This window comes from Camelina sativa, chromosome 16, assembly GCF_000633955.1.
Source record: "Camelina sativa cultivar DH55 chromosome 16, Cs, whole genome shotgun sequence".
In the NCBI taxonomy this organism is placed as follows: Eukaryota; Viridiplantae; Streptophyta; class Magnoliopsida; order Brassicales; family Brassicaceae; genus Camelina; species Camelina sativa.
Window position 1 is genome coordinate 19,447,713 of NC_025700.1, and position 17,979 is coordinate 19,465,691.

At 36.6% G+C, this 17,979-nt stretch overlaps 3 protein-coding genes across 4 annotated transcripts; 1 reads left to right on the forward strand and 2 right to left on the reverse strand.

Moving 5' to 3' along the window:
- Positions 1,682–6,548, forward strand: LOC104751287 (protein LONGIFOLIA 1-like). Of its 2 annotated transcripts, none has more exons than XM_010473205.2 (5): positions 1,682–2,503; positions 3,010–3,080; positions 3,159–5,057; positions 5,146–5,281; positions 5,521–6,548. In XM_010473205.2, exons 1-5 carry the CDS (start codon positions 2,365–2,367, stop codon positions 6,357–6,359), a joined length of 3,084 nt encoding a protein of 1,027 aa, XP_010471507.1. In that variant the 5' UTR covers positions 1,682–2,364; the 3' UTR covers positions 6,360–6,548. The 2 variants fall into 2 exon arrangements, with proteins under 2 accessions (XP_010471507.1, XP_010471508.1); XM_010473206.2 differs by lacking the exon at positions 1,682–2,503 and adding an exon at positions 2,666–2,903.
- LOC104751286 (probable leucine-rich repeat receptor-like protein kinase At1g35710) lies at positions 6,446–10,777 on the reverse strand. Its single transcript, XM_010473204.2, has 5 exons — positions 10,098–10,777; positions 9,581–9,736; positions 9,359–9,433; positions 9,136–9,213; positions 6,446–9,020 (listed from the first exon to the last, which is right to left on the reverse strand). The coding sequence occupies exons 1-5, from the start codon at positions 10,483–10,485 to the stop codon at positions 6,871–6,873; spliced, it is 2,847 nt and encodes a 948-aa protein (XP_010471506.1). The 5' UTR covers positions 10,486–10,777; the 3' UTR covers positions 6,446–6,870.
- Positions 12,523–16,774, reverse strand: LOC104751288 (probable LRR receptor-like serine/threonine-protein kinase At4g36180). The gene is made up of 6 exons (XM_019238046.1): positions 16,250–16,774; positions 15,712–15,867; positions 15,479–15,553; positions 15,235–15,309; positions 14,986–15,060; positions 12,523–14,892 (listed from the first exon to the last, which is right to left on the reverse strand). Exons 1-6 carry the CDS (start codon positions 16,629–16,631, stop codon positions 12,722–12,724), a joined length of 2,934 nt encoding a protein of 977 aa, XP_019093591.1. The 5' UTR covers positions 16,632–16,774; the 3' UTR covers positions 12,523–12,721.

The window sequence follows — 17,979 nt, forward strand, 5'->3', positions numbered from 1 at the left end:
AAGCTCGAGACAGACACCTAATCTTTTTGTTCCTTTCGTGGCTCCAAACTAGTAGATTACAATAAATCAAGAACATTCTTGTTATAACATAAATGATAAAACCGATGCTTTTTACTAGTAATTATTTTTGTGCTTTTGATAACCATTAGTTTATTTTTTAAGTACTTAGAGAAATACTGCTAATTAATTCATAGTGGTGTACTAGGCTCTATAGTTTGTTTATACGCCACCTATGAATACGACAGTAATTAATTGAATTGGAGAAAGAAAAGTCAAAACATAAAATGTATGTGGTTGTCAAATTTTATGAGTAATGAGTCGAAAATGACAAGAAAAAGAACAACAAGAATAAGGTGATATGAGAAAACTCGGGGAGCTACATCTCGACGTGAGAAGAGATCCACTATAAAGCAAAAAAAGGGAACAACGAAATGACAAGTCTTCGTTTGATAGATATAAGAAGCAGAAAATGACTATAGTTTTTTTATGACAGATATATAACTTAGTGAAAATGTACTTGGTTATGCTTTTGTTTTTTGTTTGTTTTGGGGTTTCCCTACCTAAGCGGATGGTATTTAATGTAGAGCCGTGACCTTACCGGCAAATATTAAAGACCAAACATTGTGATATATCTCTAATCACATATCTAACTTTGGTAGTAAAATACATTTCATTTCAATGGTGGTGAAAGTGCTTTTATTTAGTGTTCACCAAATAGATTGAAAATTTATATATCGTAAAAGCATATATTTTTGTATAGATTTCATGTTGAATTATCTGCCGTAATCTTATTTTAATACTCGTTTTATCCGGTGATACAAAAAAGTCAAGAATTAACGTCTGTTTGTAGTATATATTGTCTATTTCTAACTTGCCGACATTTTTTTTACCATAGGAAAAAAAATTACTCATTGCAAATAAACCTCACCAAAGATGACTATAATATATATACTTTACGTGAAAATTTGTATTTGGTGTGAAAATGAAGCAAAGATTACTATGATAATTTGTATTTCAAGTTTCAAATCCAGGATCCTTTAGAAACATATATTTATTTGGTGACAAAAAAAAAAAAAGAGAGTAGAACTAAAAAATGAAATCATTCTCTGGATATGTCGATGACCTGACAGAGGGTCACATGTATGTATGTATAGAAGTAAAAACAAGATCCACTCTCTCTCACATGCTTTCGTGAGATGGAGAGCCTCTGTAAACCTCCACACACAATGACAATGTCTCTTTTATTGTTTTTGTTTTAATACTACTATCTGATAGATAAATAAATAAAGATAACTGTTTTTTTTCTTTCTTTCTCTCGGGTTTCTACATTTTATTAAATTAGAAAGAAAAAAAAAGAAAAGAAACCATACAAATTCCAAAAAAGCCCAAGATGTGGCTGAATTTGCCGGTTTGTTCTCTCTGAGCAGTTAGCAGGGGAGTGAGTGAGTACAAAACAGAGGAACATTTAGTCTCTCTCTCTCTCTTGGATCTGTGAAGAGATTCTTTTGTTCCTTTCCTTTCTTTAATCCCTTTTATTTCTTCTTTCTTTCTCCTTCCTCTTCTTCTTCTTGATTTGGTTGGCCGTTGCTCTGCTTCTGCAACTCTTTTCTTTTTCACTGGTTCTCTAGATTCACATTCTGTGTTTTAGGACTGTTNTTTTTTTTTTTTTTTTTTTTTTTTTTTTTTTTTTTTTTTTTTTTTTTTTTTTTTTTTTTTTATCTTTATCGTTTAGTTTATTGAAGATTGGATCTAAATTACCAAAAGGGTTTTTTATCTTTTCTCCTTTTCGTTTTGTCTTCAGTGAATCTGGGAATCTTAGGTTTGTATAAAGGTGTAAACTTTATTTCCTTTTAGATCCGTAGGTTGCTTGCTAGTGTCTAGTTGTGGTGGGACTTAGATTAGATTTTATTTTGGGGGTGAATTTAGCGGGTTTTAAGCTTTAATTAAGCTGAAGAAATTACAATGGGGAGGAGGGGTTGTGTGATTTGAAATCTTAAACGGGTTTCAAGTTTTTTTTCTTTTTCTTTTTCTACAAAGATAAAAGGCTATGATTTTGGAGTTATATGAATATGGAAGGTGCGTCATTCTCGTTATAGAGTTTTAATGGTGGGTGGTTACTGTTTGATGATGGAGATAGAGAGAAAAGCAAAAAAATAAGAAAGCTTTTTAAAGTGATCTCTTCCTTATTATTGCAAACACATCATTGAGGCCAAAAAGTTTGGGTTTTTTGGAAATCAATCATCACAGAAGAAAGAAAGCTTTCAAAACCAAAAAGTAAGAAAAGAAAAGAGAAGTCTTTTTGAATCTTTCTGTATAAAGTTTCCGGCGCCGGAGGATTGGCTGGTTTTGTGATTGTATAGAGAAATGGCTGCGAAGCTTCTGCATTCATTGGCAGATGATAGTGCTGCAGATCTGCAGAAGCAAATTGGTTGTATGAATGGGATTTTTCAAATCTTTGATCGTCACCATGTTCTCACTGGCCGGCGAAAAAGCCTTACTTTAGGTAAATTAAATTATTTATATTTATATTTTTTGGTGATAATTTAAACACTCTCTTCTGATCTCGTGTCTCGTAGTCGTTGACTCGTATGTGGTTACAACATGTATGTAATTCTTAATTCATGTCTTTTACTTTTCTTTTTCTTCTCTATTTTGTTTTGGCTCTGCATCTGCCAATGTAGTGTTTCAATCTTTTCATTAACCAAGTCTTAGTTACAGTCTCAGAGATCTAAGTTTTGGTTGTTGTCTTTTTCTTTCTTTCTCAGTTGTGTTGATCTGCCGGATCTTTAGTTTAGATTTAGTTTCCCTTCTGGCCAGTTTTTTCTTGGTAGATTTTGACTTTTATTAACCTTAGGCTCATGAAGTTTCCAACCAAATGTGATAAATTCAAGTTTGACTAACTGGTACGTATAGGTTTTTATTAATGGTTTCTCTGAATGCATTATCGGGGTGTTCCTTGTTTGAGAGTTTGGGTATGATGCTCATGCTTGGTTTATGTGCTTGTTGCAGGTAGTGTAAATGCTAATAGCATCAACGACGAGAAAGAATCTGTTGATACAATTTATCAGCAAAAAGAAACTGTAAGTTGCTTCTCTTGTCAAACATATATATACACGAGGTTTTCTATAAATAAGATCTTAAGGGTTTTTGCAATTCAGTTTCAGGACTCGAACACTGGTGGGAATGTGAAAGAGAAGCAAAGGGTTTCAACAGAATCATCGAGGGTTTCTTTCTCATCTTCATGTTCGTCCTCCCCATCTTCTTCTGAGTTTAACAGAGGAGTTCTACCTGAAGCTTCTTCTGCCTATGACCGAGCCAATTTTCCAGAATCTCCAACAAGTGATCCTGAGATGACCGAAGGTAATGGGTTTTCACATCTGGGACTTGACCTCAGAGATGTTGTGAGAGACTCAATGTACAGAGAAGCCAGAGGGCTTTTGATTAAGACTCCAATAACAAGAGAAGAAGTAGTTAGACACAGTAGACGAGAGGATTCCCCAAGGCCTTATGGTTTGAAGCAATCAACTCCCGCGGATCTCAATGAGTCCTTCAGAGTTCTAGCAAAACTTAGAGAAACATCTCAACATTATAACGAGACTGGTAAGAAAGATGCACCTCGCTACTCAGTTGATTCTCATGATACGCTGAAATCCAGACAGAAGCTAAAAGAGTTGCCTAGGCTTTCGCTGGATAGTAGAGAACGAGTGATGCAAAACTCTGGTGTTGATCCTAGATCAAGTAAGCTTTCTGAAAGTTTCAGTGAAAGCTGTTCAAGCAGCAGCAAGAAACGGCCTCCCAGTGTTGTTGCAAAGCTCATGGGATTGGAGACATTGCCAGGATCTCCATTGGGTAGAGACATTCATCAGTTTGGTTTGAACAAAACCAGCACCTCTGATCAAAACGACGATCCATTTTCAAGATCATTGAGGGAGAAAAATCTGAACCGTGCCATCCGTTTTTCTCCTAGCTCACCAAGAAGCTTGGGGAAGGACCCGGCTTCTCCAAGATGGAGAAACTCTGACTTTGTTATGAAACCTCTATCAAATACAAGATTCCCCATTGAACCAGCTCCATGGAAACAAGCTGATAGAAACCGAGTTTTGCAAAAGCAAGCTAGCATGCCTGTGAAAGCAAAGCCGTATGAGGCACCTAATTTTTCTCCTACAGTGTTCAGTGAAATGGAGCGTAGATTGAATGAGCTTGAGTTCAAACATTCGGGAAAAGATCTGCGAGCCCTTAAACAAATATTAGAGTCTATGCAGTCAAAGGGTTTCCTGGATACTGAGAAACAACTACAATCCTCAAACGTTGCAGCTCAAAAGGATTATGAAAGAGAAAATTCTGCAACTTCCAACCATGCAATGCCATCCATAACGAGAGCGCAGCCTTCTTCATCTTCAGCTAACCAGGTATATCAATCCCCGATTGTGATTATGAAACCTGCCAAGCTTGTTGAAAAGGCTGGTATTCCTGCGTCATCCCTTATTCCCATTCACAGCCTATCTGGCCTCAATAAGATCCGTAGAGAAAAACCTGGTGATAAAGAAACTTCAGCAAGTAGTAAACGGGTGACAAAAGATCGTAGTCCTGTAAACCGAAGAGCTGAGTCCTGTACCAGCTCTTTCGATAAGAAATCTGACAGCAGAAGTGTGCGGTCTACTTCAAAAAGGCCTCAGCAGGTTCCCAAAGAAAGTACTTCAAAGAGTTCAGGATCTGTAAGTCCAAGATTACAGCAGAAGAAGCTTGAGTATGATAAACGTTCACGGCCACCAACACCTCCTGATTCTAGCAAATCGAGGAAACCGTCAAACCAACAACTTGTGGAATCTACTTCTCCTGGTGGCAAACGTAGACCCAAGGCTCGGAAGAGTTTGCAGCAAAATGATGACCAACTTAGTCAAGCAAGCAATGAATCTAGGACGTCAAGTAATGACGTTTGTACTCCATCCGAAACAGAAGCCTCTGCTTGTGTAGAAAAAGCTACTGAAGCCGATGGTGGTAAAAGTCCATCTGTAATCGAGGCAGCCAAAGCTGTAGTCTCTAACTTAATGCAGAATGTGAGTTCTGACTCTCATTTGTATATCTAAGTGCTAGGTGTCAAAAGTTTTTCACTTAGTTCTCACAAGTTATGTTTTGTGTTTGCAGAAATCCAGTCCAAGGTTTAGTGAAGATGGATTCTCAGCGAACCTTTCAGTAGTTGCTTTGGAACATCCAAGTCCTATTTCTGTTCTCGACGCTTCAACGTACAGAGAGATTGAACCATCACCCGTGAAGACACAAGGTAACAAAAGGATTCTATCTCTAGTGTCCTCGTGGTCATCAACCTCTGAGAATATTGACATGGATAAGAAACTTGCAAAAATCAATGCCACTTTAAGATTCTATGACCAGGGTTAACTCTTACATTTTGTCTGTAGCTTGCTTAGTTTGAGAAAGTTTCTCTTTTACAATTTTTTTCTCAATACAAGGATTAGCTGTTCAGTTCCTTCCATTTTTGACCCAGAACTGATCATGTGATAGGTAATGTAGCTGATGACTTTGGTGATGAACATTGCGAGGACCAGTGGAATCCAGCTTACAGTTTCTCAGAAACCACATCAAGCTTTTCGCCAGAGATAAACCGTAAGAAGCTTCAGAATGTTGAGCACTTGGTTCAAAAGCTCAGACGACTGAACTCTAACCATGATGAAGCCAGCCAAGATTATATCGCATCGCTCTGTGAGAACCCGGATCCTACCACTGATCATAGATACATCTCGGAGATTCTGTTAGCCTCGGGCCTTCTCCTCAGAGACCTTGGCTCAGGATTGACAACGTTTCAGCTACACCCTTCTGGCCACCCAATCAATCCTGAGCTGTTCTTTGTTCTTGAGCAGACAAAGGGAAGCAGCACTATGCATTTACACAAAGAGGAAAGTAAGGTTCTGAAAAATGAGAAGCTCAACCGCAAACTTGTGTTTGACACCGTTAATGAGATTCTGGTAGAGAAACTAGCTTCAGTTGAAGCCACGACGAATCCATTGATGAAGTCATCTGCTAAGATGACTAAGAAATCCGTGAGTGCTCAACAATTACTGAAAGAACTGTGTTCAGCGGTAGAAACAATGCAAAAGCAAGCCACAAAGAGGTCGGAAAGCTTCTTATTGGAGGAAGAAGACGACTTCTTGAAAAATATACTTGCTGAAGATGTGACGATTCGATCTGGGAACTGGGCAGACTTCAGTGGAGAAATCTCAGGGTTGGTGCTGGATGTGGAGAGGCTTCTCTTCAAGGATCTGGTTAGTGAAGTTGTACATGCAGAGACTAGCCGTGTGCAAGCAAAGTCAGGAAGGCGAAGAACACTTTTTGCAGACCAATAGCAAAGTCTGTTGAAGAAGATTTTATAAACAAAAGTGGTTTCTCTTCTTTCTCTAACTCTTTAACTGTGTTCTACGTTTCACTCTGGTTTTTTTGTCTTGCTGATTCATTTGCTTGTATTTGGGTCTTTATATTCTACAGCAGGATAAAAATCATATGGTGTGTTATGTAATTACTGAAGTTCTTCTTGAGATGGTTACCTGAAAAGATACTGTAAATCGGTATAGAATTCATACAGAAGAAAGAGATCTAACGAGAAATTTCTCTGTATCTATTCTTTTTTTTTTGGGGTCTGTGTACTCTCATTTTGAGATTATTTTATGCAACTTTCTGTATATTGAAACAACCACCAAACCAGCTTGAGGCATTACATTTATTCAAAGACAAAAGACAATACAGACGACAGGAACTAAAACATAAGTAATGGTCTGGTTTTCGAAACAAAGGTATGGAGAAGAACAACAACAGATGGGGACGAGAATGAAACTAGCACACTAGATGCATTTTTAGCACCTACAGCAAATTCGTAGCCTTGTGGATGAAAGCATATACGATGTAGAACCAAGCTCGGCTCCAAGGAGAATCAAACGAGAGTGATGCGAGTATCCCAAGAAGTACTGTGACATAGGCTGCAGCAAAACTCCAATAGAAAGACACCATGTCGATTAAAGATTCATCAGCTTCCACTTCATTATCTGGTTCTTGTAAGTTATTGTTGTTGCAGCTTGTGTTGGTTGGTTGACCACAGAGAAGAGGATTACCTACGTAGCTTTGTGTATCGAAGGTGTTAAACTGTCTTTCATGTGGAATGGCTCCTGACAAGTTGTTGTATGAAACCTTGAACACGGCGAGGTTGCTCAAATCTGTAAGTTGTGGTGGGATCCGGCCATGTAATCTGTTGAAGGAGAGATCAAGGCTTTCCACATTCTTGAGACCTGAAAAGGTATTAGGTATCACTCCTGACAAGTTGTTGTGAGAAAGATTGAGAGATTGTAGCTCCATAAGACCTCCAAGCTCAACTGGGATCTCACCACTCAGCTCATTTACTGAGAGATCAAGTCCAAACAATAATTTGAGATTTCCACCCATGTAGGCATCATATCGATACTTTGTTGCAAACTCAATTTTCGTTTGGGAGCCTTCTTTGTAGTTCATACCAAACCGTTCAAACATGAGAAGCGACGCAAAATAAAAATCAACATGCAAGGAATCAACAGACGAGGAAGACAGATCGGAATCATAGTCGTATGATGTATCCTCTTTCCCAAAACCAAAGGATGTATTGCTAAGGCAAGAAGGTATGGATCCACTTAGTCTGTTATTTCCAAGATCCAAAATTTGGAGGTTGCTTATGCCACACAACTGTGGGGGGATGCGGCCAGTTAAATAATTCCCACGCAGAAGCAGCATACTGATGTTTTGGGTGTTGATGAACTCGGGAATATTTCCAGACAATCTGTTATTTCTAAGATCAAGTATTTTGACATTTGCTAGCAATGTGTCTGGAATAACCCCTGAAAGATTATTGTCTTGCAGGAGTAACACTAGCCCATGCCCATCTGTGGAATTGACGTGTGGAGGTATGCCCCCAGACAAACTGTTTGCAGAGAGGTCCAGTAGCTCTAGTTCAGATATGCTGAACAACGAAACAGGTATTTCACCTTCCAACGAGTTGTTTGAAATTATTAGTGCAGATAAGCGTGAAAGCTCGCCAATCCAACTTGGAATAACACCTGTGAGATTGTTGTTCGAAATGTCAAGCATATACAAAGACGTCAAGCTCCGCAAACGTTCTCCAATTTTACCTGTGAACATATTGTTATCCATAGACAACATCCATATATCACTAAAGTTTGCTGATTCCGGAAAAATCTCTCCACTTAGTTTGTTATGTGACAACTTCAAGTACTGTAAGGAGTAACAACCTTGTACAAAACTTCTCGGTAGCTTCCCGTAGAAACTGTTGTGAGATATATCCAGATACTCGATATTTTTCATGTTACCTAGAGAAGATGGCAGATTTCCTTGAAAACCATTCACTGCTAGATTCATATACCGTAAATGAGGAAGTATCCACCCAATGTTCTCAGGAAAGAGATGACTGAATTCATTAACTGACAAATTCAGAGAAAGTAGGTTATGAGCAGATTTCGGTAGCTGAAAGCTCGTAAGAGAATTATTCTGTAGACGCAAATCCACGAGTTTTGTATTGTTAGCCAACACCCAAGAAGGAAATTTCCCAGAAATAATGTTGCCAGAGAGATCAAGATGACGCAAATCCTTTTGGTGTAGGAGAAAAGGAGGAACCTTCTCCAAGTTACAAGAAGTTAGTGCAATAACTCTCAACTGAAACTTTGGTTTCAAGTAACTTTCCGACACTAGTTGAAATGTGTTAGATTTTGAGCCAAGTTTCAACACCTTAAGCTTTGAGAGGTTGGCGAGCCAACCAAGTGAGAATAACCCTTCGAAGTTGTTATCAAACAATGATAAGTACTCAAGGGATTTGAGGTTACCGACAAGAGATGGTACCTTCCCAGCTAACTGGTTTGATGAAAGATCAAGAACTCGAAGTCCAGTCAAGCTAGTTAAACATGAGGGGAACTGACCTACAAGTTTGTTTTGACTGAGATCGAGCTCTTGTATATTCTTCAGTTTGCAAATTCCTACAATAAATATAAATCAAAAGCAAAAAAAAAAATTGTCACTTATTTAAACGTGAACTTTACTACAAGTCTACAAGTCTCCAACAAAGCAGTGGAATATTTTGAGAAAACTTACCTTGCAGTTCCATTGAACCAGAAAATTCATTGTCGCTTAGATCCAGAGCTTTAAGTTTGCTCATCCGGGCATGTAACTCTGCCACATGAAAAAAAAAACCCACAAAAAAGGTCAGGACTTTGAAAATATGATTTCAGGGATAGTCCAGACTAATTCAACAATCTTTTATTGTTAAAACGAGTAAAAATGAATAGAAAAAATAAAGGCATCTGTGGACAGCTACCTTGTACTGGTATGGAGCCATTAAATCTGTTTCCACTCAGGTCCAACAGTTCCAAATTCATCAAATCTCTAAGTTCTGAGAGGGACACCAACAAATATTAAGAATGTTGATTTAATCTGAATATAAGACCTATATATTAACACTAATTATAAACTAAATAAAAAGATGCATCATAAATCAATGAGGTCAGGCTAGTTTTTTTTTTAAAACGAAGAAACATACCTTTAAGAGGAAAAGAACCACTCATATTGTTGGACTTAAGAAACAGAGTTGTGAGTGATGTGGCGGCATTAAGAAAGGGAAATATGCTGTTGTTGAAATTAAAAAAAGAAAGATCCAGAATCTCCAGGTTTCTTAATCTCTTTAGACTTTTATAACCTGCAAAATAAAAATCTTGTTAAGAAAGTACTGTAATCATTCAATAGGTTCAACGTTTAATTATGGTTTTACTCTTCTCTATATGCAAATGAAGATTATGAAACATGAGTGACAGATTTTATGTAATTTTGTGCTCTACATGGTATAGACATCAGCGAGTTAGTTAACTAATACCGAGCTATGTAAAATTTTAATGCATGGAAAAAGTCTAAGTAAGTACCATCATTTTAAACGTTATCAGCATTCAAAAATCAAGCTCATCTAGCATTCAAACTTATCCATGCAGGGAAATATGTTTCTAAGTAGAGACCACAAGAGGTTAAAAACAGAGAGAGAAGAAGAAGAAAAAAAAAGGATGTACCTTCCACATCATCAAAGAAGCCACTGAGTCCGAACCCTGAGTCAGATAACAGCAGGCTTCGAACTTCTAGTTCAAAGGGATACAGCAGAGAAAGGTTTAGGAGAGAACTCGGTTTGCAATACGAGAAATCGATGAAAAGTTTAGTCACCCGTCCACTTGTACTATTGCATTCTAAGCCTTCCCAAAAACAGCAATCGTCCTCTTTGTCATTAGTCCAAGTAGTGAGAACAAAGTCCGATAACTCTTCTTCAGAAACCGAGACTATGTATTTCTTGATATCCATTAATGCCGTCCTATCTTTCTCATTACAGCTTTTGCATCCGTGTAGCTGCCCCAACACTAGCATCAACCATATCAAGTATTGGCCCAACAACACCTTCCCTTCCATTGCAAATGTGATTATAAAAAAAAAATAAAAATAGAAAGCCAGTGAAAGAAAACTCAAATGCAATGTGGGACTGTGAGTTCTATACAAGTACCTCCACGTACGTTATATATAGGAATTTCAAATTTCCGTGTAAAACACCATTGCTTTTTTCAACAATAAATAGTTGTGTATATGTTTAAAAAGTTGAAAATATATGCAATCAATGAAAAACACCTAAACTCATATATGCATGCATGTAACATGTGTAGTAGCATTACTCACGCTGCGCGAGTGATCATTGTCTTTACTTTGACTCGCGTATGATAATAAGAGTCGTTTAGCGTGAGTCCAAGTGTGTGTCGTTTTCAGCAGCGCCTATATCCATGGTGAAACCTAGTTATATGTGCCATGATTGAGCAAGCCTGGTTCTCAGTAAGTGCAAAGATATTAGAATCCATGATCCACAACAACTTAACAAAAATACTTGATAATTTAGGATCCAAATTGTAAAACACTATCCATGTTTTAGTTGGGAAAAAGGAATATTTGTATAAACATATATACAATACACGGAAGATTGAGTCCACATAAATTATATTGCAAAGGGCCCAAGATAATATTGAATCTTTGTTCTCATGTGATACGTTGCTTATCATTACACAAGCATATGGCCTTGTCGGCAGACAAGTACTCGAGGTTCTTTTTCATCCTTTGAAGAGAAAATGGAAAAATTATCCGAGAAGAATCTTTTTGGTCAGCATTCAGCAACATGCATGGAAATATCCAAAAATCATGATCCGTGTATGAATCCGATGATTTTTTTTAGTACATGCATGACTTTTCTTTGCACATCGTTCTATGTATGAACTTGAACTTATTCACATAGTGTGAATATAGATAATTGGCCGATTTTCTTTCAAGTATGATACAAAAAGCAAACGTATGAAATTCAAAGTCAATGTGGGACTGTGAGTTTATACTGTGCACATACACCTCTCTAAGTTTATGAGAGTTCAATTCCAATTTTCTGTGGAAAACGACCAAATACCACCGAGAAAATATACAGAATTTATAGAGTCCAAGACTCAAGTAATGGAAACTCTTATACCCATGAGACATGCGTACTTGCGTAGCGTGGGTGATGACTGATGACTATCTTAAACTTTGGCTTGCATGATCAGGCTCCTTTAGCCTACAAGGCTCCAATTTATGTTTGAGACATTACAGTTATACAAAGACGGACTTTACAGAGGAACCACACATAATTCTTCATGTTATTAATATATATAATGTTTGATTCCCCATCTGTTTCCGTTCTTCTCAAGGCTCGAAGATTTGTTTTGTGTTTTCATAAATCCAGTCCAAGGTTTAGTGAAGATGGATCGTCAGCTAACATTTCACTAGTTTCTTTGGAACATCCGATCCACATCCTATTTCTGTTCTTGAAGCCTCCATATACAGAGACACTGAACTAGTAACAAACGGATTCTATCTTAATGTCCTCAATCGTTATGGTCATCAACCTTTGAGAATATGGGCATAGTCTATGCCGCATAGATAAGAACTATAAGATCAACGTCACTTTAAGATTCTATGACCAAGAGTTCAAACTCTTACATCTGTCTGTAGCTTGTTTACTTTGGGAAAGTTTATCTTTTACAAAAAAGAATTTCAATACAAGGATTTAATGTTCAGTTCAGTTTTCTTACATTTTTGACTCAGAACTGATCATGTGACAAGTAATATTTCCTATGCCTATGGCGATGAACATTGTGACGGCCAGAGGAAATCAGCTTAGCCACATCAAGCTTTTATCCGGAGATAAACCGTAAAAAGCTTCAGAATGTTGAGCACTTCCTTCAAAAGCTCAGACGATTAAACTCTAGCCATGATGAAGCCAGCCAAGATTATACTGCATCACTGTGAAATAACAGATCCTACAACCGATCATAGATACATCTCTGAGATTCTTAAAATAAGATAGAGTCTAACGGGAAGTCTCTGTATCTATATTCTATTTTTCAGTCAGTGTAAACTCTTTTTCTATTTTGAGATGACTTCATGAGACTTCTTGTATTTGAGTAGAAATATGTTTTGAGGCATTACATTTATTTAAAGACAAAGACAGTACCCATGAACCAAACATAAGTCATTTTTCTAGTTCTGTGACACAGAGCAGGATCATTTGAGAAATACAACAACAGATGGGGACAACAATGAAACTAGCACATAAGAAACATCCAACACCTGCAGTATTTTACCAAACCAAATCCCTCACTTTGTGGATGAAACAATCAACGATGTAGAACCAAGCCCTGCTCCAAGGAGAATCAAAAGAGAGTGATGCAAGTATCCCAAGAAGTATTGTCACATAGGCTGCAACAAAACTCCAATAAAAAGACACCATGTCGATTAAAGATTCATCAACTTCCACTTCATTACCTAGTTCTTGAAAGACGTTGTTGCTGTTGTTGTTGCAGCTTGTGTTGGTTGGTTGTCCACAAAGAAAAGGATTACCTAAGTAGCTTTGCGTATCAAAAGTGTTAAACTGTCTTCCCTCTGGAATGACTCCTGACAAGTTGTTGTAAGAGACATTGAATACAGCAAGACTGCTCAACTCTGTAAGTTGTGGTGGGATCCGACCTTGTAATATGTTGAAAGAAAGATCGAGGCTTTCCACATTCTTCAGACCTGAAAAGCTTTCGGGGATAACTCCTGATAAGTTGTTGTGAGACAGATTGAGAGCATGTAACTGCACAAGATGCCCAAGCTCTACTGGGATTTCACCGCTCAGCTCATTTTTTGAGAGATCCAGTCCCGAAAAATATTTGAGGTTTTGGCCCATGTAGGTATCATATCTGTGTTTTGTTGCAAACTCAATTTTCGTTGGGATGCTTTCCATCTGATTTTCTCCCCAGTGAACTTTAGCAGGAATATCATTATCTTGCAAGAGCGGAGATTTGAAAGAGGTACCAAGAGGCTTATCGGAATAATAGCTGGAAAAAACATATTCATATAACGAATCCTCTTTTACCAAACCAAATGATGCATTGCTAAGGCACGAAGGTATGGATCCATTTAATTTGTTGTTAGCAAGATCCAGGAGGTGAAGCCTTGTTAAGGCACACAACTGGCGAGGAATATTGCCTGTTAAAGTATTCCCTCGGAGAAGAAGAACTCTGATGTTGTTGTTGATGGACTCCGGAATATTCCCAGACAGTCTGTTATTGCTCAGATCAAGGACGGTGATATTGGCTGCTAGAAGTGTGTCTGGAATAACCCCTGATAAATTATTGTTATTCAAGAGTAACAATGTTACTACCCCATATCCAGAACTGGCTTGAGGTATGTTCCCTGATAAACTATTTGCAGAGAGGTCCAGTAGGCTAATACTGGATAGGTTGAACAACGATGTAGGTATTTCACCTTCCAACAAGTTGTTAGAAATCTTTAGCACAGATAAGCCTTGAAGTTCGCCAAACCAACTTGGAATAACACCTGTGAGATTGTTGTTCGAAAGGTCAAGCTTTTCCAAAGATCTGAAGCTCCGCAAACCTCTTCCGACCTTTCCTGTAAATAAATTGTTATTCATAGACAGCCCCCTTAAATAAGCAAAGTTTGATGCTTCTGGAATAACCTCTCCACTTAGTTTGTTATGTGACAGCTTCAAGACCCACATGGAATAACAACCCATTAAAAAACTTTTTGGTATCTTTCCGTAGAACTTGTTGTGAGATATATCCAGAACTCCAAGCTCTTTCATGTTACCAAGAGAAGATGGTAGATTTCCTTGAAAACCATTAGTCGTCAGATTCATATACGTTAAACGAGGAAGTATCCACCCAATGTTCTGAGGAAAGAGTTGATCAAATTCATTAAGTGATATATCCAGCAAAACCAGATTGTGATCGGATTTCGGTAGTTGAAAGCTCCTAAAAGAGTTATTCCCTAGATTCAAAACCTCGAGTTTTGTATTGTTCTCCAACAGCCATGTAGGAAAATTTCCAGAAATTTTGTTGAAAGAGAGATCAACATAACGCAAATCCTTCTGGTATAGGAGAAAATGAGGAATGCTATCCAAATTGCAAGTTCCTAGTGAAATAGCTCTCAACTGAAATTTTGGCTTCCAAGAACTTTTCACCTCTACTTGAAATGAGTTGGAATTTGAATCAAGCATGAGCACCTTAAGCTTTGAGAGGTTGGTGAGTGAACCAAGTGAGAAGAAACCTTCGAAGTTGTTATCAAACAGTGATAGGTACTCAAGGGATTCAAGGTTAGCGAGAGCAGATGGTATGTTCCCAGTCAATTGGTTCGATGAGAGATCAAGAAGTCGAAGTCCAGTCAGGTTAGTTATACATAAAGGAAACTGACCTAGAAGCTTGTTGCTACTGAGATCGAGCTCCTCTATATTCTTCAATTTGCAAACCCCTACAATAATCAAATGTATAATTTTTTTTATCCACTTCATTCAACTAAATTAACCAGAATTCTTTATCCAAACTTTTATTTAAGCAAACTTGCCTTGCAATCCAATTGAGCCAGAAAAATTATTGTAACGTAGACCCAGAGCTTTCAGCTTCCTCAGGGCAGCAAACTCTGCCACAAGATAAGAAAAACAAAAAAGTGAACAACTTTAAATACAAACATGATAGATCTCAAGGATGATATATAAAACTAACCAATCAAAAATATGTGTGTCTAAATTAAATTTAGAAAAGACAGGGTCTAAGTGGCAAGTATCCGAACTTTGTATTATTTTATCACACTTGCCTTGCAATCCCGTTGGGCCAGAAAATTCATTGTAATTTAGATTCAGAGCTTTCAGTTTCCTCAGGGAAGTTAACTCTGCCAAAAGACGAACCACACAACGCTGAACAACATTAGATCCGAACATGAGATCTTATGGATGATATATATATATATATAAACCAATCCAACAATGTTTCTCGCATCCGTTAAATTTATTAAATTTCCACTTTAAAAAATAAAGGCAAGCATTTTATAGATAACTTACCTTGTATTGGTATGGAGCCGTTGAATCCGTTTGCACTCAGATCCAGTAGTTCCAAGTTTGTCAAATCTCTAAGATCTGGTAAAGAGTTCAACAAATATAAGAATGATACATATTAAATTTATGACACAAAAAAGTTATAAAGATAATTTTAAATTGCATCAATATAGCAAAAGATACATCATCAAGGATAGGCATGCTAGAGTATTGCCTTAGATAAGAATGGAGAAAAATACCTTTAACAGGAAGAGGACCATGGATACGGTTGAACGGAAGAAACAGAGTTGTGAGTGATGTAGCGGCATTAAGAAAAGGAAAGATGCTGTTGTTGAATCTATTAAAACTAAGATCCAGAATCTCCAGGTTTCTTAATCTTCTTAGGCTTCTATAACCTGCAAACGAGAATCTTATTAACAAAGTATATGAAAATAACAGCTCACTCTAATCACTTCAATATTTTCAATTATAATTCTACATGCCAATGAAGATTATGAGAGTTGCACTGTTATGGACTTTGGAAGGAAGCATGAGTGACGGTTGGATATTTAATTTTCTGCTACATGGCATAGACTTAAATATCAGCAAGTTAGTTAATACATATCTATAAATTTTTGATGCAGGAGAAAAATCTAAATACTAACTTTTAAAAAATGTAACAAAAGAAATACGATAAAGCTCATCTAGAATTAGAACTTGTCAGGGAAAATTGTTTTCAAATAGAGACTAAAAGACGTAAAACAATATAATGAACCCTGGGCGAAACTCTAGTATTACCTTCCACATCATCATATATGCCTTCGAACTCGAGAAAGGATAAGTCCAGACTTCGAACATCTTCAAAGGAATGAAGCAAAGAAAGGTTCAGGCGAGAATTCTCTTTGAGGAAAAGGCTTCCAAAGGAAAGCTCGATAACCCGTCGGCTGGTAGGATCGCACGTAAGGCCTTGCCACAAGCAGCAATCGCTCTCTGTGTCATTAGTCCAAGTAGGGAGATAAGGACGATCGTGATCCCATTCTTCCCTCCTTGAGAGCAGGAATTTCTTGAGCTCAAACAAAGCATTCTTTTCTTTCTCAATACAGCTTATGTATCCATGTAACTGTCCCAACAATAACATCACCCATATCAAGTATTGGCCCAAAAACACCTTTCTTTCCATAGCAAATATGATATAAAAAAGCGAAATAAACGAAAACTCAAACGCAGTATGTCACTGTGAGTTCAATACAAATATCGTAAGAAATTTCAAGTGAAAAAACACCAAGTCCATCAAGAAATAATTGTATATTAATTTGAAAAGTCGAAGTCATATTTGAAAGGTCGTAGCGTGAGTGATCATACTGATTCACTGTCATAAAAGTAACGTGTACTTTCAGTCGTATTATAAGACTCTCGTTGAGCCTACAAGTCAAGCTAATTAAGGTCTTTGTGAAAAAATGTGTNATCTTTTTCTCCGAAAAAGTTTTTTTTTTTTTTTTTTTGGTGCATGACAGAGTTTTTCCAAATGATATTTTGCTTATTAGTAACCAAATAAATTATTTTGTTCAAAAAAAAACGAAAAAAAGAAACCAAATAAATTCACAAATCAAAATTATTGTAACTATTCATAGGAAAGTGTCGATTTTTTGGAAGAATCACATCACAACTATTCATAAATATATTTCATAGTAGTCTTGTCAAATATTACAAATTGTAAATCACATTCCTAGACTTGTCGAAAAGCCTACGAAGTTGCTAATGTGCCTTCTTTTTTATTGAAAATACATTTAGTATAATAATATTTATTTTTGTACAATATTATACAAAATACCTTTATTAAAAAAACTTATTTTGGACAAACACGGAATATGAAAATACATGTATCCAAACAACTTTTACAATTAATTTTCTACTATTTGTATAACCAAATACAATTAATATATTTTATATAACCAAATAAAATTAATATATTCCCCCATTAATAGTATAAATTCTCTCTGTCTCAACTAGACTGATGTTTTGACAATTTCACATATATTAAGAAAAAGTTAAAGTTTTATTTATAAATTAATTTATAATTAATTTTTGGTAGAAAGAGAAAATATAGACTTTAGATAGCATGTCATGTGGAAGAAAACATAAAAAAAAATCATTTCAATTTTTTAATGTATAACATGAATATTTTAGAGAGAAGAAAAAATTCTAAAATATCGATCTATTAGGAACAAAAGAAGTATAATAAAAAGATTTACTTAGCATTATCAAGTTCACAACAAGGCTTTAAAGCACAACTAACAAAGACAAATTTTATGAATTAGCCAGCCACACCAAAATTTACTCATCCTGAATAATACAATGTAGAATCAGTGATATAACTGATTAATTACTATAATTCAAGTGCAATGTGAAGGGGAACAAGAGTGGAAAAAGAAGGAAAGATGACATCATACCATATACTTGCAACCATTATAATAGATACTAGGTAACAACACGCATTATGTGGGATATAAAATAATTATTAAATATTT